Consider the following 27,890-nt stretch of genomic DNA (forward strand, 5'->3'; position numbering starts at 1 on the left):
TTGTCTGCTCACCCGCCAGGGTGGGCGGGGGCTGGGAGCTGAGGCTCGGGCTTCGGAGGTCGCATCCCAGGGAGAGGACTGGGGTTGGCGGCGTGAACACAGCCTGAAGGGGGCTAGTGCGCCACAGCTAGCTGGGAGGCAGTCCGGGAAAAAGTCTGGAGCTGCCGAAGAGGCAAGAGGCCATTGTTTCCTGGTGTGTGAGGAGAGGGGATTCAGAGCGCCGCCTAAACGAGCTCCAGAGATGGGCGCGAGCCGCGGCTGTCCGCACGAACCCCAGAGATGGGCATGAAACACTAAGGCTGCTGCTGCAGCCAGCAAGAAGCCTGTGTGCGAGCACAGGTCACTACCCACACCTCCCCTCCCAGGAGCCTGTGCAGCTCGCCACTGCCAGGGTCCCGTGATCCAGGGACAACTTCCCTGGGAGAACACACGGCGGGCCTCAGGCTGGTGCAACGTCACGCTGGCCTCTGCAGCTGCAGGCTCGCCCCACAATCCATACGCCTCCCTCCCCCCCGGCCTGAGTGAGCCAGAGACCCGGAATCAGCTGCTCCTTTAACCCCGTCCTGTCTGAGCAAAGAACAGACGCTCTCAGGCGACCTACATGCAGAGGCGGGGCCAAATCCAAAGCTGAACCCTGGGAACTGTGTGAACAAAGAGAAAGGGAAATCTCTCCCAGCAGCCTCAGGAGCAGTGGATTAAATCTCCACAATCAACTTGATGTACCTGCATCTGTGGAATACCTGAATAGACAATGAATCATCCCAAATTGAGGCAGTGGACTTTGGGAGCAATGATATGTATATTTTATTCCTTTTTCTCTTTTTGTGAGTGTGTATGTGTATGCTTCTGTGTGTGTTTGTCCTTATAGCTTTGCTTTTACCATTTGTCCTAGGGTTCTGTCTGTCTGTTTTTTTTTTTTTTTTTTTTTTTTTACTACAGTTAGTTCTAGAGCTTGTTATCATTGGTGGATTTCTTTTTAGGTTTGGTTGCTCTCTTCTTTCTTTCCTTTTATTACTTTTTAATTTTTTTATTTTTAGTAATTAATTTTTATTTTTTATTTTAATAACTTTATTTTATTTTTTTCTTTCTTTCTTTTTTTCTCCCTGCTCTTCTGAGCCATGTGGCTGATAGGGTCTTGGTGCTCCGGCCGAGTGTCAGGCCTGTGCCTCTGAGGTGGGAGAGCTGAGTTCAGGACATTGGTCCACTAGAGACCTCCCAGCCCCTCATAAGATCAATTGATGAGAGCTCTCCCAGAGATATCCGTCTCAACATTAAGACCCAGCTCCACTGAATGACCAGCAAACTCCAGTGCTGGACACCCCATGCCAAACAACCAGCAAGACAGGAACACAACCCCACCCATTAGCAGAGAGGCTGCCTAAAATCATAATAAGGTCACAGACACCCCAAAACACACCACCGGATGCGGTCCTGCCCACCAGAAAGACAAGATCCAGCCTCATTCACCAGAACACAGGCACCAGTCCCTTCCACAAGGAAGGCTACACAACACACTGAACAAACCTTACACACTGGGGCAGACACCAGAAACAATGGGAACTACAAACCTGCAGCCTGAGAAAAGGAGACCACAACACAGTAAGTTAAGCAAAATGAGAAGACAGAGAAATACACAGCAGATGCAGGAGCAAGGTAAAAACCCACCAGACCAAACAAATGAAGAGGAAATAGGCAGTCTACCTGAAAAAGAATTCAGAGTAATGATAGTAAAGATGATAGAAAATCACAGAAATAGAATGGAGAAAATACAAGAAACGTTTAACAAGGACCTAGAAGAACTAAAGAGCAAACAAACAATGATGAACAACACAATAAATGAAATTAAAAATTCTCTAGAAGGAATCAATAGCAGAATAACTGAGACAGAAGAACGGGTAAGTGACCTGGAAGATAAAATAGTGGAAATAACTACTGCAGAGCAGAATAAAGAAAAAAGAATGAAAAGAATTGAAGACAGTCTCAGAGACCTCTACGACAACATTAAACACACCAACATTTGAATTATAGGGGTCCCAGAAGAAGAAGAGAAAAAGAAAGGGACTGAGAAATATTTGAAGAGATTATAGTTGAAAACTTCCCTAATATGGGAAAGGAAATAATCAAGTCCAGGAAGTGCATGTTTCCAAGGAGAAACATGCCAAGACACATATTAATCAAGCTATCAAAAATTAAATACAAAGAAAAAATATTAAAAGCAGCAAGGGAAAAACAAAAAATAACATACAAGGGAATCCCCATAAGGTTAACAGCTGATCTTTCAGCAGAAACTCTGCAAGCCAGAAGGGAGTGGCAGGACATATTTAAAGTGATGAAAGGGAAAAGCCTACATCCAAAATTATTCTCCCTAGCAAGGATCTCATTCAGATTCGACGGAGAAATTAAAACCTTTACAGACAAGCAGAAGCTAAGAGAATTCAGCACCACCAAACCAGCTTTACATCAAATGCTAAAGGAACTTCTCTAGGCAGGAAACACAAGAGAAGGAAAAGACCTACAATAACAAACCCAAAACAATTAAGAAAATGGTCATAGGAACATATATATCGATAATTACCTTAAATGTAAATGGATTAAATGTTCCAACCAAAAGACATAGACTGGCTGAATGGATCCAAACCAATGGATCCAAGATCTGTATATATGCTCTCTACAAGAGACCCACTTCAGACCTAGGGACACATACAGACTGAAAGTGAGGGGATGGACAAAGATATTCCATGCAAATGGAAATCAAAAGAAAGCTGGAGTAGCAATTCTCATATCTGACAAAATAGACTTTAAAGACTCTTACAAGAGGCAAAGAAGGACACTACATAATGATCAAGGGATCAATCCAAGAGGAAGATATAACAATTGTAAATATTTACGCACCCAACACAGGAGCAACTCAATACATAAGGCAAATGCTAACAGCCATAAAAGGAGAAATTGACAGTAACACAATCATAGTAGGAGACTTTAACACCCCACTTTCACCAATGGACAGATCATCCGAAGTGAAAATAAATAAGGACACACGAGCTTTAAATGATGCATTAAACAAGATAGATTTAATTGATATTTATAGGACATTCCATCCAAAAACAACAGAATACACTTTCTTCTCAAGTGCTCATGGAACATTCTCCTGGATAGGTCACATCTTGGGTCACAAATCAAGCCTTGGTAATTTAAGAAAATTGAAATTGTATCAAGTATCTTTTCCAACCACAATGCTATGAGACTAGATATCAATTATAGGAAAAAATCTGTAAAAAATACAAATACATGGAGGCTAAACAATACACTACTTAATAACCAAGAGATCACTGAAGAAATCAAAGAGGAAATCAAAAAATACCTAGAAACAAATGACAATGAAAACACAACGACCCAAAACCTATGGGATGCAGCAAAAGCAGTTCTAAGAAGGAAGTTTATAGCAATACAATCCTACCTCAAGAAACAAGAAACATCTCAAATAAACAACCTAACCTTACACCTAAAGCAATTAGAGAAAGAAGAGCAAAAAAACCCCCAAAGATAGCAGAAGGAAAGAAATCATAAAGATCAGATCAGAAATAAATGAAAAAGAAATGAAGGAAATCATAGCAAAGATCAATAAAACTAAAAGCTGGTTCTTTGAGAAGATAAACAAAACTGACAAATCACTAGCCAGACTCATCAAGAAAAAAAGGGAGAAGACTCAAATCAATAGAATTAGAAACAAAAAAGGAGAAGTAACAACTGACACTGCAGAAATACAAAGGATCATGAGAGATTACTACAAGCAACTCTATGCCAATAAAATGGACAACCTGGAAGAAATGGACAAATTCTTAGAAATGCACAACCTTCTGAGACTGAACCAGGAAGAAATAGAAAATATGAACAGACCAATCACAAGCACTGAAATTGAAACTGTGATTAAAAATCTTCCAACGAACAAAAACCCAGGACCAGATGGCTTCACAGGCGAATTCTATCAAACATTTAGAGAAAAGCTAACACCTATCCTCCTCAAACTCTTCCAAAATATAGCAGAGGGAGGAACACTCCCAAACTCATTCTTTGAGGCCACCATCACCCTGATACCAAAACAGACAAAGATGTCACAAAGAAAGAAAACTACAGGCCAATATCACTGATGAACATAGATGCAAAAATCCTCAACAAAATACTAGCAAACAGAATCCAACAGCACATTAAAAGGGTCATACACTATGATCAAGTGGGGTTTATCCCAGGAATGCAAGGATTCTTCAATATCTGCAAATCAATCAGTGTGATACTCTATATTAACAAATTGAAGGAGAAAAACCATATGATCATCTCAATAGATGCAGAAAAAGCTTTTGACAAAATTCAACTGCCATTTATGATAAAAACTCTCCAGAAAGTAGGCATAGAGGGAACTTACCTCAACATAATAAAGGCCATATATGACAAACCCACAGCCAACATCGTTCTCAATGGTGAAAAACTAAGGCCATTTCTGCTAAGATTAGGAACAAGACAAGGTTGCCCACTCTCACCACTATTATTCAACATAGTTTTGGAAGTCCTAGCCATGGCAATCAGAGAAGAAAAAGAAATAAAAGGAATCCAAATCGGAAAAGAAGAAGTAAAGCTGTCACTGCTTGCAGATGACGTGATACTATACATAGAAAATCCTAAAGATGCGGCCAGAAAACTACTAGAGCTAATCAATGAATATGGTAAAGTTGCAGGAGACAAAATTAATGCACAGAAATCTCTTGCATTCCTATACACTAATGAAAAATCTGAAAGAGAAATTAAGGAAACGTGCCTATTTACCATTGCAACAAAAAGAATAAAATACCTAGGAATAAACCTACCTAAGGAGACAAAAGACCTGTATGCAGAAAACTGTAAGACACTGATGAAAGAAATTAAAGATGATGCATACAGATGGAGAGATATATCATGTTCTTGGATTGGAATAATCAACATTGTGAAAATGACTATACTACCCAAAGCAATCTATAGATTCAATGCAATACCTATCAAATTACGAATGGTATTTTTCACAGAACTAGAACAAAAAATTTAACAATTTGTATGGAGACACAAAGGACCCTGAATAGCCAAAGCAATCTTGAGAAAGAAAAACGGACCTGGACAAATCAGGCTCCTGGATTTCAGATTATACTACAAAGCTACAGTAATCAAGACAATATGGTACTGGCACAAAAACAGAAATATAGATCAATGGAAGAGGATAGAAGGCCCAGAGATAAACCCACGCACATGTGGTCACCTTATTTTTGATAAAGTAGGCAAGAGTATATAATGGAGAAAAGACAGCCTCTTCAATAAGTGGTGCTGGGAAAACTGGACAGCTACATGTAAAAGAATGAAATTAGAACACTCCCTAACAGCATACACAAAAATAAACTCAAAATGGATTAAAGGCCTAAATGTAAGGCCAGACACTATAAAACTTTTAGAGGAAAACATAGGCAGAACACTCTATGACATAAATCACAGCAAGATCCTTTTTGACCCACCTCCTAGAGAAATGGAAATAAAAACAAAAATAAACAAATGGGACCTAATGAAACTTCAAAGCTTTTGCACCGCAAAGGAAACATAAACAAGATGAAAAGACAACCCTCAGAATGGGAGAAAATATTTGCAAATGAAGCAACCGACAAAAGATTAATCTCAAAAATTTACAAGCAGCTCTCGCAGCTCAATATCAAGAAAACAAACAACCCAATCCAAAAATGGGCAGAAGACCTAAATAGACATTTCTCTAAAGAAGATATACAGATTGCCAACAAACACATGAAAGAATGCTCAACATCACTAATCATTAGAGAAATGCAAATCAAAAGTGCAACGAGGTATCACCTCACACCAGTCAGAATGGCCATCATCAAAAAATCTACAAACAATAAATGCTGGAGAGGGTGTGGAGAAAAGCGAACCCTATTTAAATGTTGGTGGGAATGTAAATTGATACAGCCACTATGGAGAACAGTATGGAGGTTCCTTAAAAAACTAAAAATAGAACTACCATACGACCCAGCAATCCCACTACTGGGCATATACCCTGAGAAAACCATAATTCAGAAAGAGTCATGTACCACAATGTTCATTGCAGCTCTATTTACAATAGCCAGGACGTGGAAGCAACCTAAGTGTCCATCAACAGATGAATGGTTAAATAAGATGTGGCACATATATACAAGGGAATATTACTCAGCCATAAAAAGAAATGAAATTGCATTATTTGTAGTGAGGTGGACGGACCTAGAGTCTGTCATGCAGAGTGAAGTAACTCAGAAAGAGACTAACAAATACCGTATGCTAACACATATATATGGAATCAAAAAAGAAAAAAAAATGGTCATTAAAATCTAGGGGCAAGACGGGAATACAGACACAGACCTACTAGAGAATGGACTTGAGGACATGGGGAGGGGGAAGGGTAAGCTGGGACAAAGTGAGAGAGTGTAAAATGTAAATGTAAAACGTAAAATAGATAGCTAGTGGGAAGCAGTCACATAGCACAGGGAGATCAGCTTGGTGCTTTGTGACCAGCTAGAAGGTTGGGATAGGGAGGGTGGGAGGGAGGGAGACGCAGGAGGGAAGAGATATGGGGATATATGTTTATGTATAACTGATTCACTTTGTTATAAAGCAGAAACTAACACACCATTGTAAAGCAGTTATACTCCAATAAAAATGTTATTAAAAAAATCTTGTTTAACCTTAATACACTAGTGTTAGATGTTTTGCATTCCAGGGACATGTTCTCCAATACATTTAAGATTCAATGATATGATGGTAAAATTTGTTTCATGCCCATGGGTATAAAATTATTAAAATTCCACCATATTTCATGTTACTATAATTCAAGGGCATAAGAATTTAAATTTATGTAATTCAGTAAGAGCAATAAGTATATTATTTTCTATATTGGCAGCAAAATACAAATGTGACAGTATTTAGATTTAATTATTAACCATGATTACTATGTCCATTTCAAATTTTTATTCAAATCTGTATGATAAATTAACCAATCACATGCTTTGGTAGTAGCAGTTAACCATTAAAAACCAAATAGCATTCATAGTCAACAAATGTAGATCTTGTTTATTTGCAAGAATGTAAAAAAAATTTGGGGTGGTAAGTAATGCTTTTTTCCTTATCAAATGCATGGTCATAGTCTTCCTTTTTTTCTAGTTAAAAAAATATGGTTTTGTTTAAAGTAGAAAAACTGACAATAAAACATGGCAATCAATGGATGAGAAGTAAAGAACTAGTAATATACAGCATCAGTTTCTCGGGTCCTCAGGTTTAGTTTGAAATGAAAGTTTCCCTGCAACTCACGTTTTCTGAGGGTTAGTAGTGACAACATAGATAGCTTGCGCCAGGCCTCAGCTCAGCTTTCTGCCCTCTCTTGTTTTTTTTTTTTTTTAAATTTATTTAATTAATTAATTTATTTATTTTTGGCTGTGTTGGGTCTTCGTTTCTGTGCGAGGGCTTTCTCTAGTTGCGGCGAGCTGGGGCGGCTCTTCATCACGGTGCGCGGACCTCTCATTGCCGCGGCCTCTCTTGTTGCGGAGCAGAGGCTCCAGACGCGCAGACTCAGTAATTGTGGCTCACGGGCCCAGCGGCTCCGCGGCATGTGGGATCTTCCCAGACCAGGGCTCGAACCCGTGTTCCCTGCATTGGCAGGCAGATTCTCAACCACTGCGCCACCAGGGAAGCCCCCTCTCTTGTTGTGAACTGCATTTAGCCTGGGTATCCAAGGTTTGGGCTAGTTCAGGTTGGCCTGATGCTAACTAGAGAAGATTAACCCTCTCAGCAGCGATTCCAGTGGGGAGTAGGAAATTGATTCTCAGTCTGTAGTAGTGCTGCCCAGTAGAATTTTCTGTGATGATGGAAATGTCCTATAACTGTACTACTCAACGTGGTTGTCACTAAACACATGTGGCTACTGAGCACTTGAAATGTGGCTAGGGTGAATGAAGTACTGATTAAAAATTTACATAATTTAAATAGCCACATGGAGCTAGTGGCTACTGTATTGGATGGCACAGGTGTGGAGCACAGTGGAGGGACATGTGTAGTGTAGGTTTGGCTGTTATTGTTAGAGAGGTTCCTTGGACTTGGGAATGCCTGGAGATCAGGCCAGAATACAAGGAATGGAACAATAATAATCTTTACAACTAATAACTCTTCAAGACTATTATATGACAGGCATTGGGCTATATCCTCTATAATGTAATCCTTTCAACAACTCTCTTCCCTTATTACACTGAGCTTGGGCCAGGCACTAGGCTCTATATTTTCTCTTTCTGTCTCTTTTATAGATTCTGAAGTTGAGGCCTAAGAAACACAAAGGGCATGACCTTGGGCTAGTCTGTGATGGTAGTGGAATTTGATCTCTTGGGCCAGATCTCTTATGCACATGGACTATTGTCCTCTGTACTTTGCTGGTCAGTCCCTGGGGGCACAGGTTGCCTGGGAGCTCTGGTGTGGCTGTTTCATGCCCAGGCAGGATGAGCTGCCCAAGGCATAACCACAGTAATGACTGCTCAAGCAAGGGAATTTTCAGCATTCGCTGAATATTTCTGGAATTTTGCAGAATAGGTGGTCATCTGGAAGACTGAATGCTCGAGCACAATAAAAGGCAAAGAGATTGTCTGGAGATGAGGCAATAAAATGACTTAGAGGGAAAAGAGAATGCTGTGAGAGCTGGCTTACACATAAGAAATATCTTTCTGGTGTAGTTACTAGGTGAAAACAAATGTTTACAAGAATCCTACAACTCGGATGCACCCTGGTTCTCTTGAAGGAGTGGTTCTTAACCCTGGCTGAACAGCTTTAAAAAAATACTGATGCCTGGGCCCCCCCTCAGAACAATTGAATCCAAAGCTCAGGGGGTGGGGGCCCTGCACCTATATGTATAAAAAATTCCCCTGGTGGTGGTAACGTACAGCGTGATGAAAGGGAAATACCACATTTCATGGTGTATAGTAAACATACAGAACTGGTAACCTTCAGGTGTTTTAACATATACAAGTATAAATGGCATTAGAAGACTTCACACAAGTTGCAGATGGCAAAGGCATAATGGGTTGTTTTTAATAGAAATTAATATTTTAAAATTAGAGGACCCTGTCATTTTTAGGTCATTGTCACAGAGCCTGAGCAAAACCTCTCTTGGTGATATGAATGGGCCATGGCTCTGAGACTGCATGGAATTCTGATAACATCATCATGACATAGCTTTTAAGAAATCTCCATGTGCTGAAAGCTGGCTGCCCTCATTTTTCAATGTACTTACTCTCTGTAGGTAGTTTACTCTTCCAACAGCACCGACTTTTCTCGTGTAATTCATAAATCCGATATTGCCTTCAGTGGAAGCATAGAACTCATAAATGTGAATGCCCCCAAATCTCTTGATGAATTCTCTCCACACATCTCCTCGCAAACCATTTCCCAATGCCATTCTCACTTTATGGTCACGATCGTTTGGTTTCTGTAGCAGGACGAAGAAGAGACCAAGCTGAAACATCTTTGGAGCCTGTACTTAGATATTCATAATGGCCTTTATGTTTCTACATATTTATGTTGGTTATGAGCTGACCTCAGTGCATGCCTTTTCTGTCATCCACACATATTACACCTCCCCCCCCCCCCCCACACACAGTATGGGCCGACAGTTGGAACTCTGATTTAATAGTTGAAAGGCTTGGATTTTCCCATTTTGATTTGTCACTTGATGGAACTCAGTGATGCCAACATTTAATCCATATCCAATCTGAAGCTTAAGTCATGTGTTGATTGTTTTCTTGATGAGGCTGGTGGATCTCAGTGAATTGCCAGAAAGGAAAGGCCCCGTGGGAGAGGTCTGTCAGAGACTGACACAATCTGAAGCAATAATCTTCACTTGACAATGACGAAGAAAATGGGAACACAGTCCAGGCAAAGAGAGAGAATCATTTTCTACAGTCATTCAAGACAATTCATGAGAGGGCCTGGCGGGACTGGGGAGAAGACTCTTGATCATGCATTTGTCTAACAGATAGACCCAGTAGTCACAAGAGCAGGTAGAGCTGAACCAACACAATGAAACTGTTCTGATGGGATGGGAAGGGGAAGAGAGAGAGGAAGCTGGCTCCCAGTTGCCTGAGGTGGCTTGGGAGGAATATGCTTTGCTATAAATAAAAATCACAAGGTTCTTCATGACAGGGAGATCAGCTCGGTGCTTTGTGACCACCTAGAGGGGTGGGATAGGGAGGGTGGGAGGGAGGGAGATGCAAGAGGGAAGAGATATGGGAACATATGAATATGTATAACTGATTCACTTTGTTATAAAGCAGAAACTAACACACCATTGTAAAGCAATTATACTCCAATAAAGATGTTAAAAAAAAAATCACAAAGGAAAGGCTGTTTTGGGTATAAGAACTGAAAGCAGAGCTTGTATGAGCAAGAGAGGGGGGTGAGGACTGGTCTGCTTTCCATTAATGAGGCCCTACAAATATGTCCAAACCTTGGGTAATTTTAATGATATTTTATATTAATAAGTCACTTGATGTGATGTCAGGAGATCACAGCCTGGAGGGAGGGACAGGTAAATAAGTATAATTTTAACTTGCAAAATCTGTAACTTGATGACCTCTACTCTAACCGAAAACAGGGCTGAGTGGGGTAGAAGTGCTAGGTAACTAGGATTCTCCTCTCCTATCAAATGTGAATTTCTTTGACTGAACAGCAACTTGCTTAAAAGAGCAAATGTTCTAGGGAGTATTTTGTACCTTATTTCCTCCTCTGCGAAATCACTGTGAAGTGATTTTGGAATAAGAGATCCTTTTTGGAAAAAAAACGTTTGCAGAGAGAGGCTGGCAGTTCTCCGACAAGGGGAGGACCTTTGATACAGCAGTTAGAAACCAAACCAAACAAACCTTGAATTGGTTTCCATGTGAAAGGAGCCAAGGAACCTGTGGCACAGCATGTATGCATTTAATTTTTAAGTAGCTCCTTGGTCAAAACTCAGGTGGTGAGGTTCTTTCAGGTGTCCTAACCAGAGAGGCGGACGATACCTTTCACTAGTTAAAACTGGGCCCCTTGTGCCGTTTATTGAGGAGGAAATGTGTAGAGAGAGAGAGACTAGGCGTGTTGTCCCAGTGTTTCTTAACCAGGGTGTTGAGGAGACTTACCTGAGAAGCCTTCTGAACCTGCACGAACTTATTTGCTCTGACTGAGTGGGAATCTATTGTCTTCATCAGCTCTATTGGTCCCTAAGTCACTGAATCAATTCCCTTTTATAATTATCAAGTACTTATAAGTCAGGAGACTATATAACTGGTTTGCCAGGGCCGATCCTGGTTTACACCTGTTGTTCTGATGTGCTTATTAACGACATTCTTTTCATTCTCAAATGTCCCTGGTTGGATAGTGGTTTATAGGGTCATCCTGTCTCTAAGGCACTACTCTCCTCAGCAAGGATTGTCAGCTTTCCAGAGGCTACCCTTGCCCCCCACACTGCTGTCTCTCACTGCCACTCTGAGAATAAACCATCACAAATATTTGTGGAATACTTACTTTTGCTTGAAAATAACCACCTGACCTGGGGTTGACTTGGTCCCAGGCCTGCGTGAGAAGCTCCAAAGTAGCATTCCAGTGTGTAGACCAGAGACCTTACTTCTTCTATATGCAGCCCACAATCACCCTCTTAGTTCATTTCCTTGTCTAATGGGTGGTGAACATCTATCTCTCCCATTAGACTGTAAGCTCCTTTGAGGCCAAATCTCTCTATATATCATCCACCGTGCCTGGGCCTGTGCTTTGCATATAATGCAATTCCTGCAGTAAAAGAAGAAATAACCTCCACCAGGAAACCCTCAACTTCCTTGTTCAACAGTTAATGGCCGGGACATCAGCACCAGGGCAGGGTTTAGGGTGCAGGAGGTGGCAGTGCTCTGGAGATGTGGGAAGCAGGCCAGCCTCAGAGGTGCAGCTGTCACCTACGGGTGCCAGGTAGCTGGGCTCACGGTCACAGTGCCATCAGCTTAGTTTTCATCGTAAACTGAGGGATCTTATTACACCAGCAGAAGGGATTAAGGCTGTAGGCTGGAAATGTTTGTGGACACAAACCGAGAGGCCCTGGAAGCTTCAGAGATGTCTGGTTCTCATCTAAGCTTTTGCTCACCAGGGCCTGAGAGTACTGGTGTTTCTCCAAAAGAAGAAACAGTATTTCCTCACCACCAAAGCCACTCCCCAAAGGTCAAGGGTCACCTTCTCATTTTTCTTTAACAAAGATCGAACATTCTATTCCACATTAGAGGTGAGGTGCAACATGCAAACGCACCTGGGGGATTTTAATCCACCATGGATTGAATGACTGATGAAGGGTGAGAGGTCAGGGTGTCCAGAGAGGGTGCAGGGCACCAGGTAATCAGAGGAAGCAGCAGACTTTTATTGAGGGCTTTGTTATGTGCCAGGCAATTGCCCTGCATTATCTTAAGGTTCTAAGGAGCCCTACTGAAATGTGAGAGGTAATCAAGTATTTGCCTCATATTACAATTGAGGAAACGGAGCTTTGAGAAGTTTAAAATAATTTGCCCAAGATCACACAGGTAGAAACACAGTTGTCCCCAGATTCAAATCCAAATCTACATGACTTCGGAGAGCACTCTTTTCCTTAGTTAAAAAAAAAGCGACACACACACACAGAGTTTAAGAACCAAATAGTACTGAAAGGATTTACATGAAGAAATGTTATTCCACTTATCTGTCCTCATCCTTTGCCTTCAGCCTACCACCCAGAGGCAGACACTTTTAACCCCTGTAGCTGTTTCTTCTCACCTGCATATTTCTAAATTAAATGCTTATACCACTATCTTTTGATTAATCACTTTAGACATTACTTACTGATTTCCTATTGTGCTGGATGGGGATTAAGCTCTCTCCCAATTTTTCAATATCACAATTTTTGGTTAAATCAATATTCAGTGCTCACATTACTTTGCCCCTAATCCACTGCTGATGAGCTAAGTATAATATACTATGAACAAATTCTTGAACAAATGTTTGTTTTTCCTGGGATTAATTTCCTCCCTGCCCCTTTGCTTCATTTTCTTAGTTTCTGTTTGTAGTTCTTTCCTTACCCTCCAAAAGCATCTAAATACAATGTTCCTCCTTCTATCAGATGATATAATTTCCTTTTTTCCATTTTTCTTCCTTTTATCCTTTTGCTCCAATCTGAACGAGTTGTTTTCCAGGCCTGGGGATACCCTTTGCCTCTCTTTCCTGGATCTTGTGTCTTCCTTTTTCTTTTTTTACTCTCCTGTTTGGGTGGAATACTTTCTCTAGAAACTTCCTAAAGGAGGGTATACAGGAGGTAAGATTTTTTTGAGACTTTGAATGTCTGAAAATATTCTTATTTTATACTTGATTGATAATTTGGTTGGATATGAAATTCTAGATAGGTAATAATGTTTACTTAGAATTTTGAAGGCACTGCTCCCTGTAGCTTCCAGCTTGAGTGTTGCTGTTGGCAAGTCAACTGTTATTCTTATAGAATCTTCTCTCTTTCTCTTTTTTTAAAATAGGCAATCATTTTAAAATAATTAATCAATTAATTTTATTTTTGGCTGCGTTGGGTCTTTGTCGCTGCATGCGGGCTTTCTCTAGTTGTGGCAAGTGGGGGCTACTCTTTGTTGTGGTGCATGGGCTTCTCAGTGTGGTGGCTTCTCCTGTTGTGGAGCACGGGCTCTAGGCATGCAGGCTTCAGTAGTTGTGGCCCGTGGCTCAGTAGTTGTGGCTCACGGGCTCTAGAGCACAGGCTCAGTAGTTGTGGTGCATGGGCTTGGTTGCTCCGCGGCATGTGGGATCTTCCGGGACCTGGGATCAAACCCGTGTCCCCTGCGCTGGCAGGTGGATTCTTAACCACTGTGCCACCAGGGGAGTCCCTCTCTCTCTTTTTTTGATAGTCTTAAATATCATAGTATATTTTAAGAATTAAAAAAAAAATTCCACTCATTTTATTAGGTACTCAATTAGCCCTTTCAATCTGTCCTTCAGTTTTGGGAAGTTTTCTTGTATTATTTCTTTAATAATTTTCTCCTCTCCATTTTCACTATCCTTTTCCCTATTTCCTATTAATCAGATATTGGATCTTTTGGATTGATCCTCTAATTTTCTTATTTTGTCTCTCCTCATGTCCATCACTTTGTCTTTCCTCCAATTTTCTGTAAGATTTCTCAACTTTATCTTCCAAACTTTCTATGGATTAAGTAATTTTTAAATCGTATTTTTATTTTTCAGGAGGTCTTACTCTGTTTTTTTCTTTTTGGTAGCATACTATTTTTGTTTAATGGATATAAAATCTTCTCTAATATTTCTGAGAATATTAATTATTGATTTCTGGAAGTCTTCTCCTGCTCTTTGAATTGATGCTGCTTTTTCTTCTTTTTAGAAAATGATCTTTCCTGTTAGAGGCTTTCCTTTGGTATCTGTTCATATTTAGAAGTAAGGCAACAAAAAGATGTTTGAGCCACTTTGTGTGGTGGGGAGGGGCTGTTGCCAGGTTGGCTGTACTGTCTGGTGATGGGGCAGTGAGCCAATGTCCAGTTTCTTTTCTGAGAAAGTTTAGTTCTTCCTAAGCATAACCCTCCTCTGCTCTCTTGCCTGCAAGCATAAACTGACTACTGGAGTTCTGGAAGCTGGGCAGGGGAAGGGAGCTGGGGTCTCCCTGGTCAGTAAGTAGACAGTTACTCAATCTCTGCTCTCAGTGCCTCACCCCTGCCCTCCTCTGCTCTTGGGATCCTTGAGTTCAAAGCTTCTCTAGCTCTTCTGCAGAGAATAAGCCTCCTGCCTCCTACAGAAGTGGGATATGGGAGCGGCAGGTATAGCTGTTTCATACACAGACTTTCAAAAATTCTCCTGTTTTCAAGCCTGGTACCTCATCCAAACTTCAGTTGTATTTGGTGCCTCCAATTTCTCAGGCTTTAGGAAGTCAATCACCTTCCTTCTTGTTGGTAATTGCCTCTCAAGTTTCACCCCTCTCAGCCCTGCTATGGCAATGATCTTCATCTTTCAGCTCTCTGTACTATGTAGTTCCTGGTTGCAATGTCTCTTAGTTTCTAGGATGATAGAGCTTGTGTGTCTTTTTCTTGTCCTCCTCGTTTTGGGGAAGACTTTCAAGAGGTGAAAGGGCAGAAGCTATTCACCACCTTAGAAAAATTCCTGAGTCCATGTCCTTAACAACTAATATGCTATACTTCTGCTTGACTCCCTGAGGAGAAAAGAAAGCACCCATTGACAGGAGTGAAAGGGTGAAACTCAACCTCTTCGTTTTACAGAAGAGAACTTTCTGTGTCTAGTGTATCTTCCCACTGCACCCAAAGGGATTGTCTTTAAAAACCACCTCCCACATCACTCTCAGGCCCTTTTGTGGTGCTTTATCACATTCACACTTGAGTCTCAGAACAGTAAAACTCTTGTTACCTGGCCCAGCCAATCAGTCTCGCCTCCTGCCATGCTGCTTGCACTTCCCAATATGGCAGGTGCTTTATTCCACTGCTCTGCCATGCTGTTCCAGCTAATCATTAGCCCTTCTTTCCCTGCATGGCTGGAAAACTTTTCTGCACCCTTCACAACTCACCTCTCTGGCAAACCTACCCTGATTCTGCTCTCTGTCCCTCTTTCCCCTGGTCTACCCCTGTCCTGGACAAACTGGCCACTCTCTACTCTGTGCTGCTACACACCTCTCCATTCTGTTTTCTTTCTTCTTTTTTTTAAAGATTCTTTTGATGTGGACCATTTTTAAAGTCTTTATTGAATTTGTTACAACATTGCTTCTGTTTTATGTTTTGGTTTTTTGGCCACGAGGCATGTGGGATCTTAGTTCCCCAACCAGGGATTGAACCCACATCCCCTGCATTGGAAGATGAAGTCTTAACCACTGGACCACCAGGGAAGCCCCCCTCCATTCTGTTTTCTATCTGAATGGAGGTGGTGCAGAGACAGACATTTTAGGCTGGGAAAGGACCACAGAGGTTACCTAATTTTGGAGGGAAGGCAGACAATACAAGGGAGGTGAGCTGAGTCTATTCAGCTGTTTCAGGGTTCTGGTCTATCTTATTTCCCCTTCCAAGCACCAAATTTTAAGATTTTTTGTTCCAGTTTTGTGAAAAATGCCATTGGTAATTTGATAGGGATTGCATAGAATCTGTAGATTGCCTTGGATAGTAAAGTCATTTTGACAATATCGATTCTTCCAATCCAAGAACATGGTATATCCTTCCATCTATTTGTGTCGTCTTCAATTTCTTTAATCAGTGTCTTACTATAGTTTTCAGAGTACAGGTCTTTTGTCTCCTTAGGTAGGTTTATTCCTAGGTATTTTATTCTTTCTGATGTGATGGTAAATAGGATTGTTTCTTGAATTTCTCTTTCTGATCTTTTGTTGTTAGTGTATAGAAATGCAACAGATTTCTGTGCATTAATTTTGTAACCAGCAACTTTACCAAATTCATTGATGAACTCTAGTAGTTTTTTGGTAGCATCTTTAGGATTTTCTATGTATAGAATCATGTCATCTGCAAACAGTGACAGTTTAACTTCTTTTCCAATTTGGATTCCTTTTATTTCTTTTTCTTCTCTGATTGCTGGAGCTAGGACTTCCAACATTATGTTGAATAAAAGTGGTGAGAGTGGACATTCTTGTTTTGTACCTGATCTTAGAGGCAATGCTTTCAGTTTTTCACCATTGAGTATGATGTTAGCTGTAGGTTTGTTGTATATGGCTTTTATTATGTTGAGGTAGGTTTCCTGTATGCCCACTTTCTGGAGAGTCTTTATCATAAATGGGTGCTCAATTTTGTCAAAAGATTTTTCTGCATCTATTGAGATGATCATATGGTTTTTATTCTTCAATTTGTTGATGTGATGTATCACACTGATTCATTTGTGGATAATGAAAAATCCTTGCATCCCTGGGATAAATTCCACTTGATCATGGTGTATGATCTTTTTAGTGTATTGTTGGATTTGATTGCTAGTATTTTGTTGAGGATTTTTGTGTCTATGTTCATCAGTGACTTTGGCCTGTAATTTTCTTTTTTTGTGATATCTTTGTCTGGTTTTCATATCAGGGTGATGGTGGCCTCATAGAATGAGTTTGGGAGTTTTCCTTCCTCTGCAATTTTTTGGAACAGTTTCAGAAGGATAAGTGTTAGCTCTTCTCTAAATGTTTGATAGAATTTGGCTGTGAAGCCATCAGGTCCTGGACTTTTGTTTGTTGGGAGTTTTTAAATCAGTTTCAATTTCAGTACTTGTGATTGGTCTGTTTCATATTTTCTATTTCTTCCTGGTTCAGTCTTGGGAGATTGTACCTTTCTAAGAATTTGTCCATTTCTTCCAGGTTGTCCATTTTATTGGCATACAGTTGCTTGTAGTAATCTCTTATGATCCTTTGTATTTCTGTGGTGTCAGTTGTAACTTCTCCTTTTTCATTTCCAATTTTATTGATTTGAATCCTCTCCCTTTTTTTCTTGATGAGTCTGGCTAAAGGTTTATCAATTTTGTTTATCTTTTCAAAGAACCAGCTTTTAGTTTCATTGATCTTTGCTATCGTTTTCTTTCTTTATCTCTATTTCTGTTATTTCTGCTCTGATCTTTATGATTTGTTTCCTTCTACTAACTTTAAGTTTTGTTTGTTCTTCTTTCTCTAGTTTCTTTAGGTGTAAAGTTAGGTTGTTTACTTGAGATGTTTCTTGTTTCCTGAGGTAAGATTGTATTGCTATAAACGTCCCTCTTAGAATTGCTTTTGCTGCATCCTGTAGGTTTTGAATCCTGTGCTTTCATTTTCATTTGTCTCTAGGTATTTTTTGATTTCTTTGTTGATTTCTTCAGTGATCCATTGATTGTTTAGTAGCATATTGTTTAGCCTCCAAGCACAATTAAGTGTTTGTGTTTTTTTTACAGTTTTTTTTTCTTGTAGTTTATTTCTAATCTATAGCATTGTGGCTGGAAAAGATGCTTGATATGATTTCAATTTTCTTAAATTTACCAAGGCTCACTTGGTGGCCCAGCACATGGTCAGTCCTGGAGAACGATCCATGTGCACTTGAGAAGAATGTGTATTCTGCTGCTTTGGAATGGAATACTCTATAAATTTCAGTTAAGTCCATCTGGTCCAATGTGTCATTTAAGGCCTGTGTTTTGTTATTGATTTTCTGTCTGGGTGATCTGTCCATTGATGAAAGTGGGGTGTTAAAGTTCCCCACTACTACTGTGTTACTGTCAATTTCTCCCTTTATGGCTGTTAGTATTTGCCTTATATATTGAGGTGCTCCTATGTTGGGTCCATATATATTTAGACTTGTTATAACTTCTTCTTGGATTGATCTCTTGATCATTATGTAGTGACCTTCTTTGTCTCTTATAACAGTCTTTATTTTAAAGTCTATTTTGTCTGATATGAGTATTGCTACTCCCTCTTTCTTGTGATTTCCATTTGCATGGAATACCTTCTTCCATCCCTTCACTTTCAGTCTGTATATGTCTCTAGGTCTGAAGTGGGTCTTTTGTAGACAGCAAATATACAGGTCTTGTTTTTGTATCAATTCAGCCAGTCTGTGTCTTTTGGTTGGAGCATTTAATCCATTTACATTTAAGGTAATTATTGATATGTATGTTCCTATTGCCATTTTCTTAATTGTTTTGGGTTTGTTTTTGTAGGTCTTTTTTCTTCCTTTCCTCTTTAGTTCTCTTCTCTTATGGTTTGATGACCATCTTTAGTGTTGTGTTTGTATCTATTGTAGTTTTTGGGTTTGCTGTTCCCATGAGGTTTTGATATAGCAGTCTATATATGTACAAGGTTGTTTTAAGTTGCTGGTCTCTTTCCCGCCTAGAGGAGTTCCTTTAGCATTTGTTGCAAAGCTCGTCTGGTGGTGCTGAATTCTTTAGCTTTGGTTTGTTTGTAAAGCTTTTGATTTCTCCATCAAGTGTGAATGAGAGCCTGGCTGGGTAGACTGTTCTTGGTTGTAGGTTCTTCCTTTTCATCACTTTAAATATATCATGCCACTTCCTTCTGGTCTGCAGTGTTTCTGCTGAGAAATCAGCTGTTAACCTTATGGGAGTTCCCTTGTATGTTGTCATTATTTCCTTGTTGCTTTTAATATTTTTTCTTTGTCTTTAATTTTTGTCAATTAGATTACTATGTGTCTCGGCATGTTCCTCCTTGGGTTTATCCTGCCTGGGACTCTCTGTGCCTCCTGGACTTGGGTGACTGTTTCTTATCCCACGTTAGGGAAGTTTTCAGCAGTTATCTCTTCAAATATTTTCTCAGGTCCTTTCTCTATCTCTTCTCCTTCTGGGACCCCTATAATGCAAATGTTGGTGCATTTAATGTCCCTGAGGTCTCTTAGACTGTCTTCATTTCTTTTCTTTTTTTTTCTTTATTCTGTTCCACAGCAGTGATTTCCACCATTCTGTCTTCCAGGTCACTTATCCGTTCTTCTGCCTCAGTTATTCTTGCTATTGATTCCTTCTAGTGTATTTTTCATTTCAGTTATTGTATTGTTCATCTCTGTTTGGTTGTTCTTTAGTTCTTCTAGGTCTTTGTTAAATGTTTCTTGCATCTTCTCGATCCTTGCCTCCATTCTTCTTCTGAGATCCTGGATCATCTTCACTATCATTATTCTGAATTCTTTTTCTGGAAGGTTGCCTATCTCCACTTCACTTAGTTGTTTTTCTGGGGTTTTATCTTGTTCATTCATCTGGGACATAATCCTCTGCCTTTTCATTTTGTCTAACTTTCTGTGATTGTGGTTTCCATTCTGCAGACTGCAGGGTTGTCTGTATCCACTTCTGAGAAGTCCTTTTGATAAAATCTTTCTTTAAGCTCCCTTTAAATTCATAGAACCTGGGTCTCCTTTTGTGATTTTTTTTTAAATTGTGGTAAAATACATACAACGTAAAATTTACTCTCAACTGTTTTATCTGTACAGTTCAGTGGTATTAAATACATTCATAATGTTATGCAACCATCACAATCATCCATATCCATAACTCCTTTCATCTTGTAAAATTGAAACTCCATACCCATTAACCTCCCTATTCCCCCCTTCCCTGCAGCTCCAAGCAGCCACTATTCTACTTTCTGTCTCTATGATTTTGAATACTCTAAGTACCTCATATAAGTGGAATCATACACTGTTTGTCTTTTTGTGATTGGCTATTTCACTTAACATAATGTCCTCAAGATTCACCCAGTGCTATGGGAAAGGTCCTCACCCGGCTTACAGCTAATTATGACCCTCATAAATCTGTTGAATGTACCCCCTGAATCAGAATAATATGTGTTAAGCCCAAACATTTGGGGGGAACACGTTAATTCCCTCAAGTCAGTTATACATCTTTCAGGGGCAAGAATTTAGAGGATCATTCAGCAAAATTTGTTGATGCATAGGATGTGCCAGATACAGATCTCGGTGCTGGGGATCTGTCAATCAACAAAGCTCCTGGTGCATGGAGCTTTCATTTAACTGGAGGAGAAATATAACAGTCATATAAACATGCACTATGTCAGAAGTGACAGTGCCACGAAAAGCAGAACCCACGAGATGCATGGTAAGGGGTAGGGTGGTATGTTTGAGAATTTGTAGGAGGGGTCTCTTTTATGAGGTGACATGTGGGCAGAGACTGAATGAAGTGAGGAGAGAAAGAACTAAGGCAAGAGCATCTTATAATTCTTTATGTCACACTGCTTCTGTTACAGGCATACCTCGCTTTATTGTGCTTTGCAGATACTGCATTTGTTTTTTTTTGTTTTTTACAAATTGAAGGTTTTTGGCAAACTGGCATTGTCAGATGATCGTTAACATTTTTAGTAATAAAGTATTTTAAAATTAAGGTATGTACACTGCATTTTAAAGATAAAATGCTATTGCACACTTAACAAACTACGGTATAGTATAAACATAACTTTTATGTGCACTGGGAAACCAAAAAATTCCCAGTGTATATAAATTGAACATAACAGTTGCTTATAAACAGCAATTGATCAACTTAGTGATCCTTTGAGTTTGTTTTCTTATGATGAGTGAAAGGATTAAAGAAAGTAGAATCTTGTGAGTTTACTGCATTATATAGTCTAGTGATTCTCATCTGGGGTTGATTTTGCCTGCCAGGGGACATCTGGCAATGTCTGAAGACATTTTGATTATCAGGACCTGGGGATATGGGGAGGGTACCACTGGCATGTCCTGGGTAAAGGCCAAAGATGCTACTATACATCCTATAGTACATGGGATAAGTCCATACAGCAAAAAATAAATTGGCCACAGATATTAGCAGTGCCACTGTTGAGAAACCTTGATCTGGTCCCCAGGCAGGCTGCCCTCTCTGATGAGAGCTGAGGGATTGGGCAGAAGGAACTCTTTCAAACAATCCCTTCAAGATATCTGGATATCTGCAAATAGGACAGATCCAAAGCCCTTGGAGTTACTTACCTTTGGGGCATCTGTTCTAAGCTTGGTAACAGATTTTGTCAGATGGTTTCAAAGCCATATGGGGGTTTATTCATTAATCAACATTAAGTAAAAGTTTCCTGCATGCCTGTGGTATAAGAGAGGGCAAGGAGATAAGATGTGGTCCCTGCCATCAAAGATTTTACAGCCTAGGGAGGATGGGAGGCATGAAGACAAACACCTGCAATCTGACAAGGGCCACAGAGGAGGAGAAAACAAATGAGGTAGGGGAAGGGAGCAATGACTTTTGTTGGGGTGACCCAACAAGTAAGTTTAATATATGAGGTATCATCTGAACTGGGCTTTGACCGTGAGTAGGGTTTAAACAGGTAGAGAAAGAAGCAGAGGATATGCTAGGTAGAGGGTCAGATGTGAAAACAGGTACAAAGGTAGGGGATAATAATGTTATTACAGCAGCTACTGTCTGGTAAATCCCCTGTGGTAGGTGTGGTGCCAGGCTCTTTATCATGAGAAGTAACTGTAGTGTAAACTGAAAACCGATATACAAGAAGCAGCTGAAACCTAGCATGACCCAAAGTGACTTGAATTCCCATCTTATGCATTTCGAAAAGATAATGAAACATGGGGAGTGTTACCTGGGGAGAGTTGCATAAATACCGAAGCAGTTCACCGATATACTGAATGATAGTGACGTTATATTTTCTGCAGTCATCCCAAAACTGGCTGGCTGAAAATTTGGCCCGCAAAACAACGGTAGCACCTACAGAGAAGTCATAGAAAGTACTAATAAAGAAATGCTACCAAAAAAGTCCCTAATTATATTTGTCACTTTTGAAATTTATAAATTAAAAAAATTTATATATGAATTTTATTCACAAACAAGTATTAGGTACCAATTATATTCAATGCAAAAAAAATGAATAAGACACAGTTTTGTCCTATAGGAGCTTCCAATCTAGTGGGGGAGAAGACACAAATTTTTCTAATAAGAGTCAGTGTGCAATAAACGAGGTTCAGTGAGGCCCTAAGGGTGCACGCACGTGCGCGTGAGTGTGTGTCTGTGTGTAGATTAATTCTGCTTGGGGGCAAGGGCTGAGAAAGGCATAGGATTTGAATTAGGTCTTGAGAAGTGAATATCGAGAAAGATGAGAGCATTCCTGGCAGAGGAAAAAGCATGAACATAAAGACAGGACAGGGCTTCCCTGGTGGCGCAGTGGTTGAGAGTCTGCCTGCTAATGCAGGGGACGCGGGTTCGAGCCCTGGTCTGGGAGGATCCCACATGCCGCGGAGCAGCTGGGCCCGTGAGCCACAGTTGCTGAGCCTGCGCGTCTGGAGCCTGTGCCCCGCGACGGGAGGGGCCGCGATGGAGAGAGGCCCGCGCACCGCGATGAAGAGCGGTCCCCGCACCGCGATGAAGAGTGGCCCCCGCTTGCCGCAACTGGAGAAAGCCCTCGCACGAACCGAAGACCCAACACAGCCAAAAATAAATAATAAAATAAATAAATAAATAAATAAGAAAATCCTTAAAAAAAAAAAAAAAAAAAAAAAAAAAAGACAGGACAGTCCAGAAGGTTGGGGGATGGCCAAGACTCTGCTGACCTGTGACTAGAGTGGTGAAGGCTGGGTGGGTCAAGGGAGATGAACCTGGAGAAGCATCTAGGGGTGCAATCCTGGAGAGTTTGTAAATGCCAGGTGGAGGAGCCTGACAGTTTTATAAGCGATGGAGAGCCAGGGTCTTGAGCAAGCAGGCGATATTCTTCTTTGATGGGTGATGTATACAGAATAATGGTTCCCAAAGACATCCACATTCTAATCCCTAGAACCTGTGACTATGCTACCTTACATGACAAAAGGGACTATGTAGATGTGATTGAATTAAGGATCTTGAAATGGGAAGATTATTTTGGATTGTCTGGGAGAGCCCAATGTAATCACAGGGGTGCTTATAAGGGGAAGTCAAGAAGATCAAGGGAAGAAGGAGAAAGGTTGACAGAAACAAAAGATTGGAGTGAAATGCTTGAAAATGAAAGAAGGGGCTACAAGCCAAAGAATGCAGGCAGCCTCCAGACACTGGGAAAGGCAAGAAAATGGATTCTTCCCTAGAGATTCCAGAAGAAATGCAGCCTTGTTGACATCTTGATTTTAGGACTTCTGACTTTCAAAACAGTAAGAGAATAAACTTGTGTTGTTTTAAACCACTAGGTTTGTGGTAATTTGTTACAGTAGCAATAGGAAACTAATACAATGGGTAAAAACAATATATCTATCATATCCAATCTAACGATAGGTATGAAATGTAGTAAAGTGAAATAAAAAAAAGTCACAAATATTTTTCATGTTAGTAGTTTATTTCTACTCCTAAATATGCAAAAGTCCAATATTTTAGGAGAAATTTAAAAAAATACTATATTTTCTTTTTTAGCATATATCAATTGTGCTTAAGCAAATGTGTGAGTGATTGATTTGTCCCTACGAGAGCTTCAGAGTTACCCTGTTCTTGAAGGTCCCAACAACATGATCAGACCCAGGTATTCCTTGCTGATTTGGAGACTGGTACTGATGCTGGGCTAAGTGTTTTATAGCTGATCAATAAGTTGATGAGGGAAAGGAACAGAGGCTTGGAGAATCATATGTGTATTTGTATACGCATATGCATATATGTTACTATATATAATAAATAATTATTTAAAATAAAATGTCACATGGGAGAAAAAATTAAGGTTTTTAGCTTAGTTAGAAAGTTAGAGGTGGTTTCCTGGAAGAGGTGGATATTGGACTGAGACTTTATATACACAAAGGGCAGAAATACTACTGACAGGAGAAAGGATGACAATTCTGATTTAAATGGTAAAGTTTCAGAAGGAGAGAGAAGAGATGGAAAGCTAAGTATTCTGACCAGAGCTGAGGACCTGTGGGAGGAGGGAAGAATAAAGTAGAATGGGACAACTGAATGAGAAGTTGAAATCAGATGCTAATGGAGATCAACATGCAGATTTCTGAAGACAGAAATGACATAGGAGAATTATTTATGGAATCGAAGGATCAAGTACCTTAACCTGGATAAAGACCTAAAATATTTTAAAGAAGTTTCCTCTTTGATATGCTGAACAATTATAGCATTATATTACTAGACAAGCAGGCATGAGAAAATATAAATTCTTTTTATTTATTTATTTGGCCACGTGAGATCTTAGTTCCCTGACCAGGGATTGAACCCGGGCCCTTGGCATTGAAAGCATGGAGTCCTAACCAGTGGACCACCAGGGAATTCCCTATAAATTCTTTTGGATGCTTGCTATTGTGAGCCAAACAAGCTAGTTATCAACAGGGAATTAAACACCGTTCCGGGCACACAGGAAAGTAGCAAATTTTGTATTACTTTTCCTTATGAGCACGTTGAATGTGTACTGGGCTCCAACACCTTGTTGAGAGAAAAAGCTTACCAGTCAGGATACATCCATGTAAGCCAACCAAAAGCGCAGCACTGTGGTACAAGGGTAGTGTGGTATAGACTACATCATTCTCCGTTATCCTGCTGGCAGCAGCAAGGTTGGCTCCATACCAAACGCGAAGATGATTGATCATTGCAGCTTTCGGGAGACCTTTGTAAACACACAAGAGAAGCCATGAGTGAACCAAGAGTGGTCATTCACAGACATGTGGTCTGAGAGAGAGATGTGGCTTAGGGAAGATTCATCAGCTGGTGATTAGAGGATTGCATTCAGTTACACCAGAAGTTGGCAATTTTTTTCTGTAAAGAACCAGATGGTAAATGTTTTAGGCTTTGCAGGGTCATAGTCTCTATTGCAACTACTCAACTCTGCTATTATAGCTGAAAGCAGCCACACACAAAAAGGAACAAACTTGGCTCTGTTGCCATAAAACTTTATTTACAAAACAGGTGGCGGGGCTGTTTGTGGCCCACAGGCCATAGTTTGCTGACCTCTGAGTTAGATGGTTATTACAGTAGTAAGTTGAGGAAAAAGGAAAGAATGTCTATTGAATTTCTGCTCTGGGTCTACCACCTTGCAAGGTATAGTTGATCCTTGAACAACAGGGGTTTGAACGGCTCGGGGCCACTTATATGAGGATTTTTTTCAATAGTAAATACATCCATGGTTGATTGAATCATTGAATGAAAAATCACAGATACCTAGGAACCTATATGGAGGGCCTTCTATGAGTTATATGCATATCTTCAACTGTGTGGAGGGTCCGTACCCCTAACCTGCACATTGTTCAAGTGTCAACTGTATTTTCAAAATTTCATTTAATTCTCATAATTAATAAGTAGAATTATATTCTCTAATTTGCAGATGAGAAGGCTGAGATTCAGAGAGAGTAAATAGCCTATCCATCCTATCTCCTTCCTTCATAACCACTTTTATGAATTTCTTAGGTACTGTTCTAGAGTTTCTTTATACAGATATAAGCTCATTTGCTCATATGTTCTTGCCCTTTCCCCCATTTTTTAAAAAAGCACACTTTTCTGCACTTGCCCCTGCTCCACTTAATGTATTTTGGAGTTCTGTCCATATTTGTATGTAGAACTTTCCCCTATTTTTTCATTCATTTATTCTCTGTCTCAGCTGCATCAAGTCCTTTGTGTGTGTGTTATAATTTATTCATATTATTTTGCGATTTCAAATGATGCTGCAGTGAATAACCCGGTCCACATGGCACTGTGCACTATGAATGATGCTCCATCTGTAGGATAAATTTGCTGCTGTGAGACTGCTAGGTGAAAAGGTATAAGTCTTTGTAATTTTGATAGACACTGCCACATTGCCTGTTATAAGGGCTGTCCCCATTTACTCCCCCATCAGTAATACATGAGTGCACCTGTTTCCTCACAGCCCTTCCAAGGTATCCTTTCAAATGTTGGGATTTTTGCCAATCTGAAAGGTGAAAAATGGTATCTCAGTGTAGTTTTATTACACCAAGTACATTTGCATTTTCTTAACTATAATTTATGTAAGTTTTTGGTAAGACTCAATTGAAAGTGTATGCTTATATTGTTTCCCATGGGAGTCAGTTCAGTTGGGAAGGGCATGAAGTCATTACCAAGGGGCTGGGGCTAGAGTTTAAGACCTGAATGGGTAAACTGGGTTTGGGAAGAGGAAGGTAATTCTCTGTAGATTCAGATGCTTCAGTATTTGATGGTACCTTAGCTGGATATTGCCTGAATAAAAGTAATTTGTTATAAGGCAAAGCAGTATGGCTGGCAAACTACCATCATCATAAACACAATTCACAATTCATGGTCTTTGTTGAAACAGAAGAAAGCATCAATAAATCAATTGTATTCACCTTGGAAAAAAATTGTCCAGATAGTAAAAGCTCTGAATTATATTAAAAAAAAAGAAAGAAAAAAAAGAAATGCACATCCTTTGCTGGTTTGAAGTACTTTCAGAAACTTTCCTAATTAAAATCTTTGTTTTAATGAAGAAATAAGAATATCTGGTAACTATTATATAATTTTGTGCTACTGACTGCCTTTGAGGAACAAGGAGAACATTTTGTTCTCTGATTGCTTAAATGAATTCTTTTAATTAATGTTTGGAAGAGCAACTTAGCAAATATTTTATTCAGAGAGAAGGAGAAAAGTAACATAAACATCAACCCAATTATATTCCAATTAAATCTAAATTCTGAATTATAGGATTAAGTTAAAGACTGCTTATTCTCTTTTTCCCCTAAAATGGGTTTTATATTTGATGTTAAAACCTGCAATTGTGAAGAAGTGTCTTAATTCTATATACTTAACTATATAGTATTAAGACTAGAACACACCATGACTAACTAAAAGGGCTTGATTTATCTCAATTATTTCCCAAACCAAAGTTTTCAGTTTAGTTTTACCATTCTATTAAAAATTAGGGTAAAATTTCCATATATTAAGGTAGTGTCTGGATGTAGTGGAAGCACTTGGTTAACTGTGTCATCCTACCATTCTGTTGGCATGGCGATATATAACTTTTGACAAAACAGTGACAGACATTATGCTCTGGGAATCAGCTTTAATAGGTCATCCCCAGCCACCCCTCCTCATGAGGCTCAAAGGAACCCTTATCTATTGGTTGGCCAAAAAGTTCGTTCAGGTTTTCTGTACGGTCTTATGGAATTTTACAAGGAGAATGCATGTTTGTATTACCTGCTTAAGTTAAAATTTTAACCAAAAGAGATAAATGATTCACATAGTCAACTTCCCAATATTAATAATTAGCATGCTGGGGCTAGCTTCCTGCCCTCCTCTTAAATATATCACTCTGGCTTCATATGATTATGTTTTAGTAACATTTCCCCTGGCCTAGAATAGGCAGACACCAAATAGCTGTTAAATGGATGAACTAGGAGGTGCTCTGGCAGAGTGGTCAGTTGCATGAGCTGTGGAGTCAGCCTACC

The 27,890-nt window shown here is 39.8% G+C and overlaps 1 protein-coding gene across 1 annotated transcript in view; it reads right to left on the reverse strand.

Annotated features, from left to right (window-relative positions):
* The window catches only part of SLC27A2 (solute carrier family 27 member 2), a 55,487-nt gene that overhangs the window by 9,371 nt on the left and 18,226 nt on the right, over positions 1-27,890 (reverse strand). The window contains exons 3-5 of the mRNA XM_007170419.3: positions 24,929-25,087; positions 22,121-22,245; positions 9,326-9,520 (exon numbers count right to left, since the gene is read on the reverse strand). Of these exons, the coding sequence (XP_007170481.2) occupies positions 9,326-9,520; positions 22,121-22,245; positions 24,929-25,087 (479 nt within the window). The remainder of the gene's footprint in view (positions 1-9,325; positions 9,521-22,120; positions 22,246-24,928; positions 25,088-27,890) is intronic.

The sequence above is a fragment of the Balaenoptera acutorostrata genome, chromosome 3 (genome assembly GCF_949987535.1).
Source record: "Balaenoptera acutorostrata chromosome 3, mBalAcu1.1, whole genome shotgun sequence".
In the NCBI taxonomy this organism is placed as follows: Eukaryota; Metazoa; Chordata; class Mammalia; order Artiodactyla; family Balaenopteridae; genus Balaenoptera; species Balaenoptera acutorostrata.